Genomic DNA, 14,128 nt, shown 5'->3' on the forward strand with positions numbered 1-14,128 from the left:
CAGTGTGCTTTCTCTTCCTCTGAAACTTCTGTTTCCACGAGGGCCCACTGAAGACTGTTGAGCTTCTACAAACAGGAATAGTTTCAGTGGATGAGGAAGTGCACTCTGCAGCAGAAACCGCCTAGTGTGCCTGGGACTCATTCACAGGATCCAAGCCATTGTCTTCAACTAGTATGGCAAAGGAAAGGTTAACGTGACATCAGCAGTCTGCTATTGTAGTACATGGAGGGGGGGTGTAGCTCACTGCCACTGAGTAGTTATCTCCATTGTGGACCTTGGCAGTGCATACGTTGTATTTATCTGTAGAATTTATGAATTGCATTTTCTCTTGAGGCCATGTACATTGAATACATTAAAAAGCTCAATCCATTTCTCTAGAACTTTCAAGATACAAAGTGCCATACATCATGCTCACATACACAGTATTCCATGAGTTTGGCCATTAATGTACCCATTTTATGGGTAGGTAGGTGAAACCAAGGTGCCTGAGAGCAACTAGGGAGTCTGTGGCTGAATTGCTTGAAGCTTCTTGCCAATCTGTCATAAGTCCAGGTCAGAATAAAACATACCAGGCTTAAATTCTTTTCCGGTTAGGAGCAGGGGTCCATCCCTCCTAGCATGAAGGACTTCTCACAAAATGCCAAAAATTGAGTGGTGATCAAAAGGAGAGTAGTTAGCATTATGAAAGAATCTCCACAGCAGCAATAGTTGGACTAGGTGGCTTCTAGGTGTCTGGGTGTACAGTGCAAAATGTGGAATTTGGTCTTCTTCAAAAAGAAGCCCCCCCCCCCCCGGAGGAAACATTTTTTTATTTTGCATTGCACATCACAAATCCAGAAGCCACCTAGCTCAACTATTATTGGTAGCGATCTTGTTGAAATAAAAAATGCACTGTATACAATAGTAGATTTAACTTTGAAAACCAGTTCCAATGAGGATATCTGACAGCCCTTTGGAAGCGTTTGCTGATTTTAATAACTTCTCAAGAGGAAGGAAGTGGTTTGGTAATAAAGGAAAAGTGGGCAGTAATACCTCAATAGGGCATAATGTAGGGGAAGCTTTTTGTTAGTCTTCAATACCATGAAGGAAACTAGTGGAAGACTCAGGAGGAGGAGGAGTGTGTGAGTGGGAATCTCTGATAAAGCAGCTGGCTTTGCTTATCCCGTACTTAATCTGGTGGAGCCTCTCTTTGTGGTAAAGCATCCGCTTTCCATGCTGTAGGTCCCAGGTTCAACCCCCAGCATCTCCAGGGTAAAGGATCAGGCAGTAGGTGATTTTAAAGGCCTCAGCCTGACACCCTGGAGAGCCACTGCTGGCTGGAGTAGACAAGACTGGCTTTGGTAGATAGATGATCTGACCTGGTATAAGGCAGCTCCATATATGACAGCCATCCTCGAAGGGTAATGGGATGCCAGACAAATGAACAGAGTGGCATAGAAGATGGTGGAACAGTGAAAGGGAGGCGGAAGCCAGTTGGGACAGTGTGAGGGAGGAGTGAAGAGAGCAAAGGCAGGGGCTGAAGAAGAGAGAGAAGGAGCAGATAGCAAGAGCTTTTCTTCAGATCAGCTACTGAAAGGCGTTTGATGTAATTATTTAGTATTCAGAAGTTGCTTGGTATCAGTTTTATCTCTGTGTTTTGTTTTTTGCATTGTTTATTGACTTAGTTCTGTGTATCGTGTGTATTATAAAGAGAAAACATTTAAGCATTGAAAAGGACAGAGAATGAGTGCCACTCTCTTCGACCTAGAACTGAGCCAGTGTGTTTTATGCTACTCCTCTCTTTCTCCCCACTCCAGTCCTCAGGTGTAGCTGGTGGGCATAGTTAGACAGCAGCCCTTAGCACAAGATCTCTGTTGCCTATGCTGTCAAGTCACAGTTGTCTTAGGATGACCCTGCAGGGCTTTCAAGGGAAGGGATTTTCAGAAGTGGTTTGCCATTGACTTCCTTGGTGGTCTCCACCAGGTACTAACCAGGGCTGACCTTGCTTGGTTTCTGCGATCCGACAAGAATTGCCTGTCCTGGACCATCCAGGTCAGGGCATTGAGACTTTCTCTAAAAAGGGGACAGATTGGGCAAACTCAGAACCTTGTGTGTGTGTCCCCCCCCCCCCAGTCAAGAACTAAGGTACACAACTATCTGTGATGGCCACGGACATACCCAAATTGAAGTCATGCAGCAGTAAAGCAGGCAGTGGGGGGGGGATGATGGCACTCCTTATTTGTTCCCCCCTGGAACTCTCCCTAGTCTCAGAGCCCTGTGTAATGGAAAAGCAACAGCATAAGTGTGCAGCCAACCCCCTTGCTCTGCTGGAAATCACCCTCTACCCTGCCACATGATTGCTCTTTAGCTCTGACCTGTTTTTTAAAAAAAGATATGGATAGACCAGTGTTGTTGACTGCAAGTCTGTTCATAGAAATAATGCCAGGAGGAGCAACAGAGGAAGTTGTCTTCCAGCAAGCTAACTCTGCAGGGGACCGTATCTGATTCTCTGGCAGTGTTATCTTCTGGCCCTCATTATGCTCGCTGTCTCATGCAGCATTTCTGACCTGTTGAAACTGTCTAACCCTGTGGATATTTCTGGAAGCTGTTGCCAACTGGTATGTACTGTGTTGTTGCCTACTTTTCCTACAGCCCCTGCAAAGGATAGAAAATGAGGTGGAGCTTCGGGGTGAACAGCACTCCATTGGAGGCTTCTCATATTCTCCTTCCCACCACACTCCTGCACTGTCTCCCTCTGTGCCGCTGCATTACCTTCCACACACCCATGACCCTCTGCATCAGGAACTGCCCTTTGGCGTGGTGAGTGTCCAGCAAGGACCACAAGGGCTGTCTGGAGCCATGAACTCAGATGGAAGGGGGAGAGGGTTAGGCTCTCCACATCACCACTTGTATGCAGCGTGTGACAAAATGAATGTGGGGCCTGTTTCCAGAATCCACTGGTTCTCCTCCAGTAGCCTCTGGGGACGGACAGATACCCTCTCATTAAACCATGACTCAGCAACATTCTGGGCCTGTTTGGGGGTCTGTCCTCTGTCCCTGCAGCTCTAACCTCTGCCAGTTAGCATGATCATTCCAAGAAATCCTGTGAAATTCTCATGCTTGGAGCTATCCATGTGAAAGTGTGCATTCCATCCTTTTGTTGGGAATGTAGAATGTGGTATTGGGCATTGTCTGCTTCCTGAGAATTATAGTTTGTTTTCCATTTTTAAAGGTTCTAGTCCTTGTGGCTGTGAAGCTATGTGAGGCAATGCCTATTGAATTATGGGGAGGCTGAAAAAGATTTCCAACGGCTGTGGATGATGCTTTGGTGCCCTGCTTAGGTCACGACTAGCAAGATGAAATAAGTTATAGTGACAATTGCACAGAAAATTATGTACGTGTAGAAAAATGTGTGTAAATTTGCTCATAATTTCTATGTTCCAGCTTTTAAATTTAATTTTAGGGTAGTTATCCATAGGCTGTGGATTAGGCACCAGCCCCATCTCTGTGGCAACGCTAACTTCTCTCTTGGTATCCCCGACAGCCATATCCACACATGATGCCCAGGCGACTGAACACCCAGCGATACAGATTGCAGCAGCCACTGCCACCCCCGCCGCCACCCCCGCCCCCGTACTATCCGAGCTTCCTGCCATATTTCCTGTGAGTATCCCTTGATTGAGCATTAGCAAAAAGGGAGGGAAGTGCTCCACAAGGCACTTCCAATGGTATGATTCTGCCTTGCGTGTGTGATTCCGCGAACCACTGTTGTTCTTTGATTTTGTACTGCAGTTCAATGCTTCCTGTGTCACCGACAGCCGTGGGGCCGACAATAAGCCTGGACTTGGATGTGGATGATGTGGAGATGGAAAACTATGAGGTGGGTTGGCCTCTCTCTCTGCCCTTCTCAGTGATATCTCAGTGCCGAAAGCATCCAGAGCTGTAGATTGTACCTTAAGTTGCACTCCAAAATGTGTGATAAAGAGCTTAGTACCTCTGTGGTAAAGAAGTGGGTGGTGGCAGGGAAAGGGCATTGGCACAACAGGAAATACTGCCGCACGAGAGGCAGTGAAGGCTTCAGGGTCCAGAGCTGTGACAGCTGGGGCACTGGCAGAAGACTGTATGAGTTTCCTCATATGAAATAAGTTATAGTGACAATTGCACAGTAAATTATGTACATGTAGAAAAATGTGTGTAAATTTGCTCAGGTTGCATAATTGCTATGTTCCAGCTTTTAAATTTAATTTTAGGGTAGTTATCCATAGGCTGTGGATTAGGCACCAGCCCCATCTCTGTGGCAACGCTAACTTCTCTCTTGGTATCCCCGACAGCCATATCCACACATGATGCCCAGGCGACTGAACACCCAGCGATACAGATTGCAGCAGCCACTGCCACCCCCGCCGCCACCCCCGCCCCCGTACTATCCGAGCTTCCTGCCATATTTCCTGTGAGTATCCCTTGATTGAGCATTAGCAAAAAGGGAGGGAAGTGCTCCACAAGGCACTTCCAATGGTATGATTCTGCCTTGCGTGTGTGATTCCGCGAACCACTGTTGTTCTTTGATTTTGTACTGCAGTTCAATGCTTCCTGTGTCACCGACAGCCGTGGGGCCGACAATAAGCCTGGACTTGGATGTGGATGATGTGGAGATGGAAAACTATGAGGTGGGTTGGCCTCTCTCTCTGCCCTTCTCAGTGATATCTCAGTGCCGAAAGCATCCAGAGCTGTAGATTGTACCTTAAGTTGCACTCCAAAATGTGTGATAAAGAGCTTAGTACCTCTGTGGTAAAGAAGTGGGTGGTGGCAGGGAAAGGGAATTGGCACAACAGGAAGTACTGCTACACGAGAGGTAGTGAAGGCTTCAGGGTCCAGAGCTATGACAGCTGGGGCCCTGGCAGAAGACTGTATGAGTTTCCTCATAGCATATGTGGGTGGTTGGAGTCGCATAGAGCAAAGAGGATTTGGGGGGGGGGGAGAAACAGGATTCCCAGAGGGGGGCTGATTTACCTTCTGTCTCTTACCACCAGGCATTACTGAACCTAGCTGAAAGACTAGGGGAGGCCAAGCCACGGGGACTCACCAAAGCAGACATTGAGCACCTTCCGTCCTACCGCTTCAACCCAGAGAGCCATCAGTCGGAGCAAACTTTGTGAGTACTGGCCGTATGTTGGAGAAATCTCTGTTTTGTGCAGTTGGTCCCCAAGTGAGAGGGGCCCCCAAGTGAGAGGGGCCCCCAAGTGAGAGGGGCAGGCATTGCAGCTGTTTCTGGAAGGAAGTGCTTTGGCTGGAATGGCTGAATATGGACAAGAAGACTTGGAAGGCGACTGACGGGGAGGAATATGCATGTGCAGTAAATGCTGTAGTTAGTGTTGGATGCATCTAGATGTCAGTTTTCTAGCATCGATTATCTTCAGTCTTGTTGCAGTCAGAGCCAGATTTATGCACAAGCTAAGTACAGATCAGAGATGCTGCAGGTTTTATAGCAAGTATATTTGGCAGTTGAGCATATCCTGTTTGACACTCAAGATCAGACCATGAGCTTGAACAGATTTATGCTCAACTTGCATGGAACATCTGCCAAACTAGTTTGCAGTTGGCTGTCAGTCAGAAGTCAACTCAGGTTTTGCTCTTTCAGCACTTCCCTCCATCCTAGCCTTTTTAATGTATTTTTTTTTTTTAATAGTTTCAATTTATAGCCCGCCCTCCCCGCAACGCGGGCTCAGGGCAGCTCACAGACACAGGAAGGCTTCAGAAGGAATCAGAAACTGACTCCCAGCTGATTGGGGGGGGGGGCAACTGGGAATGGGCTTCTGATCCAGTGCCTCCCTTAGAAAAATAACTACACAGTGAAGGGGCAGATCAGAAGTGGGCGGCTTCTGATCTCATTTCAAAAGGGAGAGGGAAAAGAGAGGGCTTCTCTTTTATCTCTGCAGCCCAGACTGACAGTTTGGGGTGGGGAAAAGAGGAAGGGAATCAGCTGAGTGTCTGACAACCCATATCGCCAGATTTGCTGCACCTTAGCCAGTCTGCAATGCTGCAAAATTTCCAGGATGTGAGATGAGAAGGACTAGACTTCTAGCTGATCCCTTGTTAGCTGGGAATTGGCTTCTAATATCTGCAAGTAGCTTGTTCAAGCAAACAGATGCAAACTGGTTGCAAAACGCTGGACCACCTGTTGATTAACTGGCTGCAATGTAAACAGAACTGGCAGATGTTTAAGATTCTCTACTACAGATTGGGGCCTCAGATTGGTGAGGTGCCAATAAATTAAAAAAATACTATTAGAATATTTTTGGGAATTAATACTATGGGGCATCTTAAACTTAACATAGTTTAAGAAGAAGAGTTGATTTTATACCCCACTCTTCACTACCTGAGGGGGTCTCATAGTGGCTTACAATAACTTCCTGTCCCCACAACAGACACCCTGTGAGGTAGGTGGGGCTGAGAGAGCTCTGTGAGAACTGCTCTTGAGAGAACAGCGCTGAGGGAACTGTGACTGACCGAAGGTCGCCTAGCTGGCTGCATGCAGAGGAGTGAGGAATCAAACCCAGTTTTCCCAGATTAGAGTCTGCTGCTCTTAACCACTACACCAGGCTGGCTTTCTCAGCTTGTCTTAACTTGACCATGCTTCCAGCTGCAGGCAGACACAGGTAGAGAACTTGGAGAAAAAGCACTCCCAGAAGAGTAGGTTTATGTTTTAAGCAGAGCAAATTTGTATTGGATGCTGGGGATAAAACTGTTACCTCTTGGGCTGGGGAGGAATTTTCTTAGGGAAGTTGTACAATCTCATTGAGAGGTAAGTTTTTTATTAGGATGCTGGATGGGTATCCGTTGGAAACAGACCAAAGAGAATCATGCCCTTAAACTGTATAGTACTTGGAGTCACCGCCTGTGGGCTCCATTTCTTCTTTCCCCCAACCCTCTGTTTCTGCATTGACACTGACTGGATTCTTCCCCCAACCCCAGGTGTGTTGTGTGCTTCAGTGACTTTGAAGTACGGCAGCTTCTGCGAGTTCTGCCCTGCAATCATGAGTTCCATGCTAAGTGCATCGACAAGTGGTTAAAGGTAAGGCCTGCCGCTTTGACCAAGGGCTCTTCTAGCTGGGAAGCTCTCTTTTGTGCTGGTTGTTAATGAGTTAATCAGCAAGGAGCATCTTCATGAATTGCATCATCAAAGGTGCCTGTGCGCGCTCTCACTTCCTGCCCTTGGAAGGGTTTCTAGGCATCATGCAGACCATTTGATTTCAGCCACAGGTGTAGATTGGAGCCTTGATGGCTGCCTTGGTTTGTGGTTATGGCCACAACAGGGTGGGGCACCTGAGTGTGTTGCTGCCAAGTTCGTAATGGATTTCCATTGGATGTTGTGAGTGAATTATTTTCATGTCTATTAAGGGGGTGCCCACACTGTTAAGTACAAACAGAATTCCGTGGTGAATCATGACAATTTCCTTGGAATCCTAGTTTTAATCCAAGTACATAGGCGCCTTTTTATAAGACCCATCACCTGAATCAGACAAAAGGTCTCTATTCTACCATCATGTTTTGAACAGTGGCTGACCAGATGCCTTCAGCAAGCCAACCAATTAGGCTGATTCCCACAGTGCTACAACCTCCTGCAAAATTCTTAAATTCTTTCTTCCTTCTCTTTTACACTATAAATTCCCTAGGTAACTAATCTATTCATACGTAAATTCCTCTATTCCTCTATTCTATTACTAGATTTGTGTCCCACTTATTGATCATAAAACCCTCAAAGCTATCCATACAGCTGTGTGTGTGGGGGGGGAGAGAGACTGCAAGGCTCCCTCCATCAAACCCTTGTAAGTTGATTTATTTATGGGATACATTTGTAAACCACCTTTCTGCAATTTGGTTGGATCCAGTGATCAGTTGTTGGAAGGATTGTGGATCTTTGCTGTATTCCCTGCTGACCATGGAATGTTGATTCTTGGCATCACAGGACCCGTGTGGATTAATAGCCATGTGGGTCAGGGGGCTGCCTTCAGGAAGAGGAGCTATGCTCAAGGGGGGTGATTTTTTGCCCATTCCTCAGTACACTGACCCCCAACTCATGCAACTTGTAGTCTACCCATGCCCTGCAACTCCAGGGAGCAACTTTCTTAGGACTGCAAGAGGGAATACAGTAACGATCTATGGTTCTTGTGCCAGCTGCTCTCTGGATCCAACCAAATAGTAGGAAGGTGGCCTATAGATCAAATCAAGATGGGTAGCCATGTCAGTCTGCCTGTAGCAGTAGAAAAGAGCCAGAGTCCAGAAGCACCTTAAAGACAAACAAGATTTGTGGAAGGGGTAGGATCCTTCATATGGAGCTGCGGTGGCTCAAGTGGTTAAGATGCTGAACTGCAGGCTGTGGAAGGTCAGTAGTTCAGCAGTTTGAGACCTAAGTGTGCTGCATGATGGAGTGAGCTCCTGTCTCTAGTTCCAGCTCCTGCAGCCTAGCAGTTCGAAAGCAAGAAATTGCAAGTAGATAAATAGTTACCACTTCGGTGGGAAGGTAACAGCGTTCCGTGCACCTTGGTGTTTAGTCATGCCGGCCACATGACCACGGAAATGTCTTCGGACAGCGCTGGCTCTTTGGCTTTGAAACGGAGATGAGCACCGCAACCCTAGAGTCGGATCCGACTGGCTTTCGAGCAAGGGAACCTTTACCTATGATCTACTGGACTCTTGCTCTTTTCTACTGTATCAAATCAGTTTACAGCGTTTTACAAACAGAGTATTAACTTCTTCTGCTCCCGTGATGTTCCATTGGACGTGTTTGAACTTGCTTCCACTGAGTTTCCTTTTCATTTTTGTTATCCATTCACCCAGTTTGGAGCAATCCCTCTGGAGTTCTGCACTGTCTGCTTTGGGTTTTGCTGTCCTGAGTAACTGGGTGTCCTCTGTAGACTTGGCCAGCTCCTCGTTCATCCCTCATTCTAGATTAACTTTGTAGCATTGGGGGGGGGGGTTGGGGGGGAGAGGACCCAATGCTGGCCTCTCCCTCATTGAAAACTTGCCATTTGATTCCTACACTTGTGTGTTCTGTTCTTAAGAAATGCTTTCATAAGAAAGACTTTGAAGGTTTCAGGATGTGTCCATTGTGTGTGTGCATAGAACTTAGGTACCCATTGTTACTGCCGGTTGACATCTTGGGCGATCGATCCTTCTTAGTTCTCTGCCCTGTAACTGGGAGAGAATACCAAACCTCCTGTGAATGATGGTGTCTCAGATGAACTAGTACTACTTCTTACTGCTGCTTAATGCATTTGTACACAGTCTTAGGCCCTCTTCTCCTACATTTGTGAACTCTACTACAGATACCCGGCCGAAAAATACCATGCATGTAGCATGTCTGTTCAGAATGGGTGTGTGTGTGTTAAATGCTATCAAGTCACTTCTGCCTTGTGGTGACCTTATGAATTAATGTCCTCCAAAACATCCTATCATTCACAGCCTTGCTCAAGTCTTGCAAACTGAGGGCCCTTGTGGCTTCCTTGATTGAGTCAGTCCATCTCATGTTGGCTCCTCCTCTTTTCCTGCCACCTCCAACTTTTCCTAGCATTATCGTCTTTTCCAGTGACTCTTGTCAACTCTTATTCAGAAGGATGCATGTGTAGAAGTCAGTGCTTTCCCCTTTCAAATACACCTGAGGGGGGAGCAGGAAAAAGCTGGGTGGTGTCTATGTGTATGTGCTTTATAAAACCAAGGTATGATGTGCGTACTTTGTACCTGGGGTATCCTTATTTACCCAATGGATGGAACTGATTAGGTCAAATCACGTGTGCAGTTTATTCTGCTTAAGTTATGCTGTGATAGGATTTGTCTGGCCTCTCGAAAGGGGCCACTGCTCTATCAGCCTGGTAGTTCTACTGAGTTGGATGGTCTCAACAACAGAGAGGCTGTCTGTGTGCCCCTGCAGTGGGCCAGCCCAGAGCCCCTGTGGAAGAGTGGATCGACTAGACGGCTGCCTCCAAAGTCTCACTCTTATCTTGACCCTTGCAGGCAAACCGCACATGCCCAATCTGCCGGGCGGACGCCTCAGAGGTGCACCGGGAAGCCGAGTGAGGCTGGTCGATGCGCTGCTGCACAAATTCACTCCAGGATATGGACCTTGGACCAGGGGCTTGGGCCAGCCTGTATGCTTAGCCTCTGGGGCCTCTCCTGGGATGTGGTGAGAATATAAGCAATGTATGACACCTCCTCCCCCTCACCCCGTGGCATGGACTGGGCCTGGTGGCAGTGCCAGCTCTGCGGTGTCACGCTTTGTAGGGGGAGGCGTCCCCATGTGCTTCGCACTCCAAAGACTCTCCATCCTTGCGCCATTACGCTCCAGGTGTTTGCATTCCTTTTCTTTCTTTTTCTTTTCGAGTTGATGTTTCCTTTCCTTTTTGGCTGTCTGACCCAGATCTTAGTCCAAATTTTTCTCCTTTTGGTGGTGCTAGGTGGGGTCCTTGCAAGCAAAGCAGCTCAAAGGCAGAGGCAAGGAAGTGCCTGCTTCAGTCCCACCAGCTACAGTGTTGCACAGCAGGCAGTGTGTGTGTGTGGGGGGGTGGACTGTGGTTGCTGCAGGATGGTGCGAGGAGGCCCCACTCAGACCATGGCCCAGGGCCACTTCCCAGCCCCCTCACCTTCTCAGGCACCCTTCCGCCCCCCCACACACACACCTGAGACGCTGGGTAGAATTCAGGGCCATTCCTGCCACTAACAGGGGTGCTGGAGTGAGAAAAGGCCTGTTTAAGGTCCCAGCAATATACAGCTGCCCTCCCTGCTATTGCAGTGAGGCGGTGCTGAGGAATTCCAACTATCCCCTCCCCAAAAAAGGAGTAGGAGTATGCGAGTGGGAATCTCTGATAAAGCAGCTGGCTCTGTTTGCCCCATACGTAATCCAGTGGAGCCTGACTTTGTGAGGCTTGTGTTTTGGGATTGGAGAATCATGTTCCAGCAGGTGCTTCTGCCTGTTTTGATCCATCCTTCACACATGCATGCACACCACCCCAAGTGCTGATACATTTTGGGTGCCCCACTCCTCAGTATCTGTCTCTGCGGAACCTACTTTGAATCAAGTTCTTGAATCAAGTTCTTGTCACTGGTGTTCTTTGTTTTTGGTTTTTTTTAAATATTCCCAGTTGCTGTTTCTCTCTCTCCCCCGTTTCCTCCTGTGGGGGGAGATGTTCCACAGTTCGTAGCAGAAGCCTTCAATCCTGCCGTTATGGCTAAATCCCACCCACTCCTCTGCACTGACCTCAGGCTAAGTCCCTGAAGGCTGTTGGGCAGCTGTGACACTCTCTGCAGTAGGACCCTGGGCAGAGAGCAGATGGGGAATTATTTATTAATCTTGTTTTCATCTACCCTGGCACTAGCTATCCTGGGGAGAGCCCATCTGGTGAAATCTCTCCGGGGTGCTGCGCTGCATCAGCCTTCTTTCCTTTACGGTAGGACCAGGCAGGCATTTTCATTCCCTCCCTCCCATTGTCTCTCTCCCATCAAATCTGGACTAATACTGCCACCGCCGCCGCCACCCCGTTGAGTTTTTCTGCATGGCCTGATGCTTGTGCCCTGGATCAGGTGCTGTGGGTGGGTGTTTTGTTTTTGTTTTTAAATGCCATGACGAGCGTACACTCAAAAAGTTGTGTGCCTTCCTGTGTTTGCACACACAATCCTACCTAAAAAAAACCTGCTGATTGGAAGCAAGAAAGCAACCAACCTGCCACCCTGGTACAGAAACCTGTAATTGTCAAAAAAAAAAAAAAGTTGTTTTGCATGATGATACCGTGGAGCAAGAGAGAAGCCCTCGCTGTGTAGTTGGTTTGTGTTCTGAAGCCTGGCAGAAGACTCGGAGAGGATGACAAAACCTAATGTAAATGTTCACAAATTATGCATGCATGTTATGACCAGCTTGGAACTTGGTATTGGCTAACTCTCTAGCCAGCTGTGGGGTGATGGGGTGGGTGGGGAAGAGGGAGTTCTTTGTGCTCAGCTGATTACTGCCATGCACTGTACTGCACATGTCCGCAACGCCTCACAAGGACCGTTAATGCTTTTCAGGGCATTTCCCTCTCCCCTCCTCCTCCTCCTCCTCAAATTTAGAGATTGATTGGGAACTGGGGTTGGGCCAGGAGGAGGCAGCAGCAATCTTGTTTTGACTTCCATCTTAAGCTAGGGCTTGCGTGGCTCAATGAGGTTCAGGCCCCTATGCTGTTAACAGCTGCCTTAAGAGGAGGATTTTGGCCAGTGCAGCTTTTCCTTTATGGTGCTGCAGAGGTGGGAGAAGTTGCACACGGTGAAATACTACTTTCTCTGCAACTATTAGCCGTTTGGGAATCTTGTCCTATGTTGACTTGGGTAACCCTACAGGGCAAGTCCAGCAGCACGGGTCTCTGTGCCAGATTTGTTTCCCACCCACCACAAGGTGGTCCATCCACTGGTTTCCTCCAAACATCTGTCCCTCCCAAGTGATTCTAGATTGCAGTCTCCGCCTGGCCTTTTTGGGTCTTTCTCCCTTTCCCCTTTGAAGGGAGCAGTGGGTGGCAGAACATGAGAGCAGTAGCTGCTAGAAAACCCTAGGCTGGGCCATGTACTCAATCCAGGGACCTCCAAAGCGGCTGCCTGGCTCTGCATTCATTGGTGTGGCCCTTTGTCCCAGAGCAGAGAGGCATGAATGGAGCAGGCAGAGTGCCCTGATATTTACATTAGTTGGGATCAGCCCAGAGGAAACGGGATTTGCAAAGGAGGAAAAAAAAAAATCTGCTTCCAGTTCTGCTCTTTTCTGTAGAACGTTCTGAGCTTTGATGGTGGCTGGGGAGGGGAAGCGGCCTCTCTTAAAACAGTGGGCAGGCGCAGTGTAGCTGTCGGTGTTTTTCTGAGCACACCGGCTCTCAGCAATACTTACCTCTGAAGCAGGGGAAAGCCTGTAGGTGTGACTTGGGCCGCTGGGCCTTTTGCCACTGGTGCTCACTGCCATGCACGGCAGAGGTGAGCAGCAATTCCCCCCTGGCGGTTGCTGGAATTCTTGGCCCACCTGAAGTTAGGGAAGGGGAATCCGGAAGCTGTTTGGGGCCTCTTTAACCCCAGTCCAGGAGGAGAGCCTCCAACCCTTTGGCTCCTGCCCTTTGGATTATGCAGGCACACAACCAGGCAGGGCAACAGAGCAAATTTAAGGTTGTGCTACAACCTGACAGTGGCTTTTGTTCAAGAGAAGCAGCCGGCCTGCTGCCAGGATCAATGTATTTGAAAATAACCTGCTGAAACGCTGGGCAGGTCCCAGCTTTCTTTTAAAGAAATCACTGACCTGAATTTCTGATGAATGAAGATGATGATTTTTTCCCCCTCTTGTAATGTTTTAGCAGATCTAGGTTATGTTTTTGCAGTCATTTTGGAGAGGGTCAAATAACCTCTTTGTTCCCCCTTCCCCTAAGGGTTAGAATAGCTGCAGCTGGATATCTAAGCCAGGTACTGGCCCTTGCACACACCCAGAGGAATGGGCCACTCGCCATAGTAAAACTGCACAGACACCAGCAGCCCCCTCTCCCCGTCCCTTCCGTGACCAATTGAGTCGCCCCCTTCCCCTCACATGTCAAGCCAGTGCCTTGTGTCAGACCCACCTCCTCTTCCCCCCCAGCCTTTCCCCTTGTTTCACAGCTTTTTAAGAACAAAAAACTTATTTCACATAACACAAATAACCAAAGGTCTTTACTCTGTGTGTGTGTGTGTGTGTATATATTAAAAAAAACCCACAGGAGGTGTTTCTGTATTCATAGCCAATCAGAATCGTGCTGGTGCCCATCTGTTTTAAGTGCTCTCTTCTTCCTCTCCCACCATCCCCCCCCCTTTGGGAAAAGCGCGCTGGAAGGGTTATTGGAGGCGGGGAGGGTGGAAAAGCCTTACGGTTCTTCTGACGGTGACTCGAAAGCTCACAGCTCGTGTGCTGCAGAATTTATTCCAATGAGCAGCTAAAAATGATCATTTTAAAAAAAACAAACAAAAAAAATTACTAAAACATTTATTTAGGATGTTTGTGATTGCTGATTGCGCTGTAGATGCCACTGTTTACCAATGATTTCCTGTGGTGGGATAGTGGACTGTTTGCTGTTCTTTTATACCAGTCCCCGTGCCCTCCAGAGGGAAAGCTCAGCTTTTCCCT

The 14,128-nt window shown here is 48.0% G+C and overlaps 1 protein-coding gene across 1 annotated transcript in view; it reads left to right on the forward strand.

The window, feature by feature from the left end:
* RNF44 (ring finger protein 44) overlaps nucleotides 1-11,807 on the forward strand; it is a 79,178-nt gene extending 67,371 nt beyond the window's left edge. The window contains exons 6-11 of the mRNA XM_015412523.1: nucleotides 2,632-2,799; nucleotides 3,524-3,642; nucleotides 3,772-3,859; nucleotides 5,010-5,131; nucleotides 6,952-7,051; nucleotides 9,991-11,807. Coding sequence (XP_015268009.1) covers nucleotides 2,632-2,799; nucleotides 3,524-3,642; nucleotides 3,772-3,859; nucleotides 5,010-5,131; nucleotides 6,952-7,051; nucleotides 9,991-10,053 — 660 coding nt within the window. The 3' untranslated portion in view covers nucleotides 10,054-11,807. The remainder of the gene's footprint in view (nucleotides 1-2,631; nucleotides 2,800-3,523; nucleotides 3,643-3,771; nucleotides 3,860-5,009; nucleotides 5,132-6,951; nucleotides 7,052-9,990) is intronic.
* The last annotated feature ends 2,321 nt before the right edge of the window (nucleotides 11,808-14,128 follow it).

Source organism: Gekko japonicus, unplaced genomic scaffold (genome assembly GCF_001447785.1).
Source record: "Gekko japonicus isolate JY-2015 unplaced genomic scaffold, Gekko_japonicus_V1.1 scaffold100, whole genome shotgun sequence".
Classification (NCBI taxonomy): Eukaryota; Metazoa; Chordata; class Lepidosauria; order Squamata; family Gekkonidae; genus Gekko; species Gekko japonicus.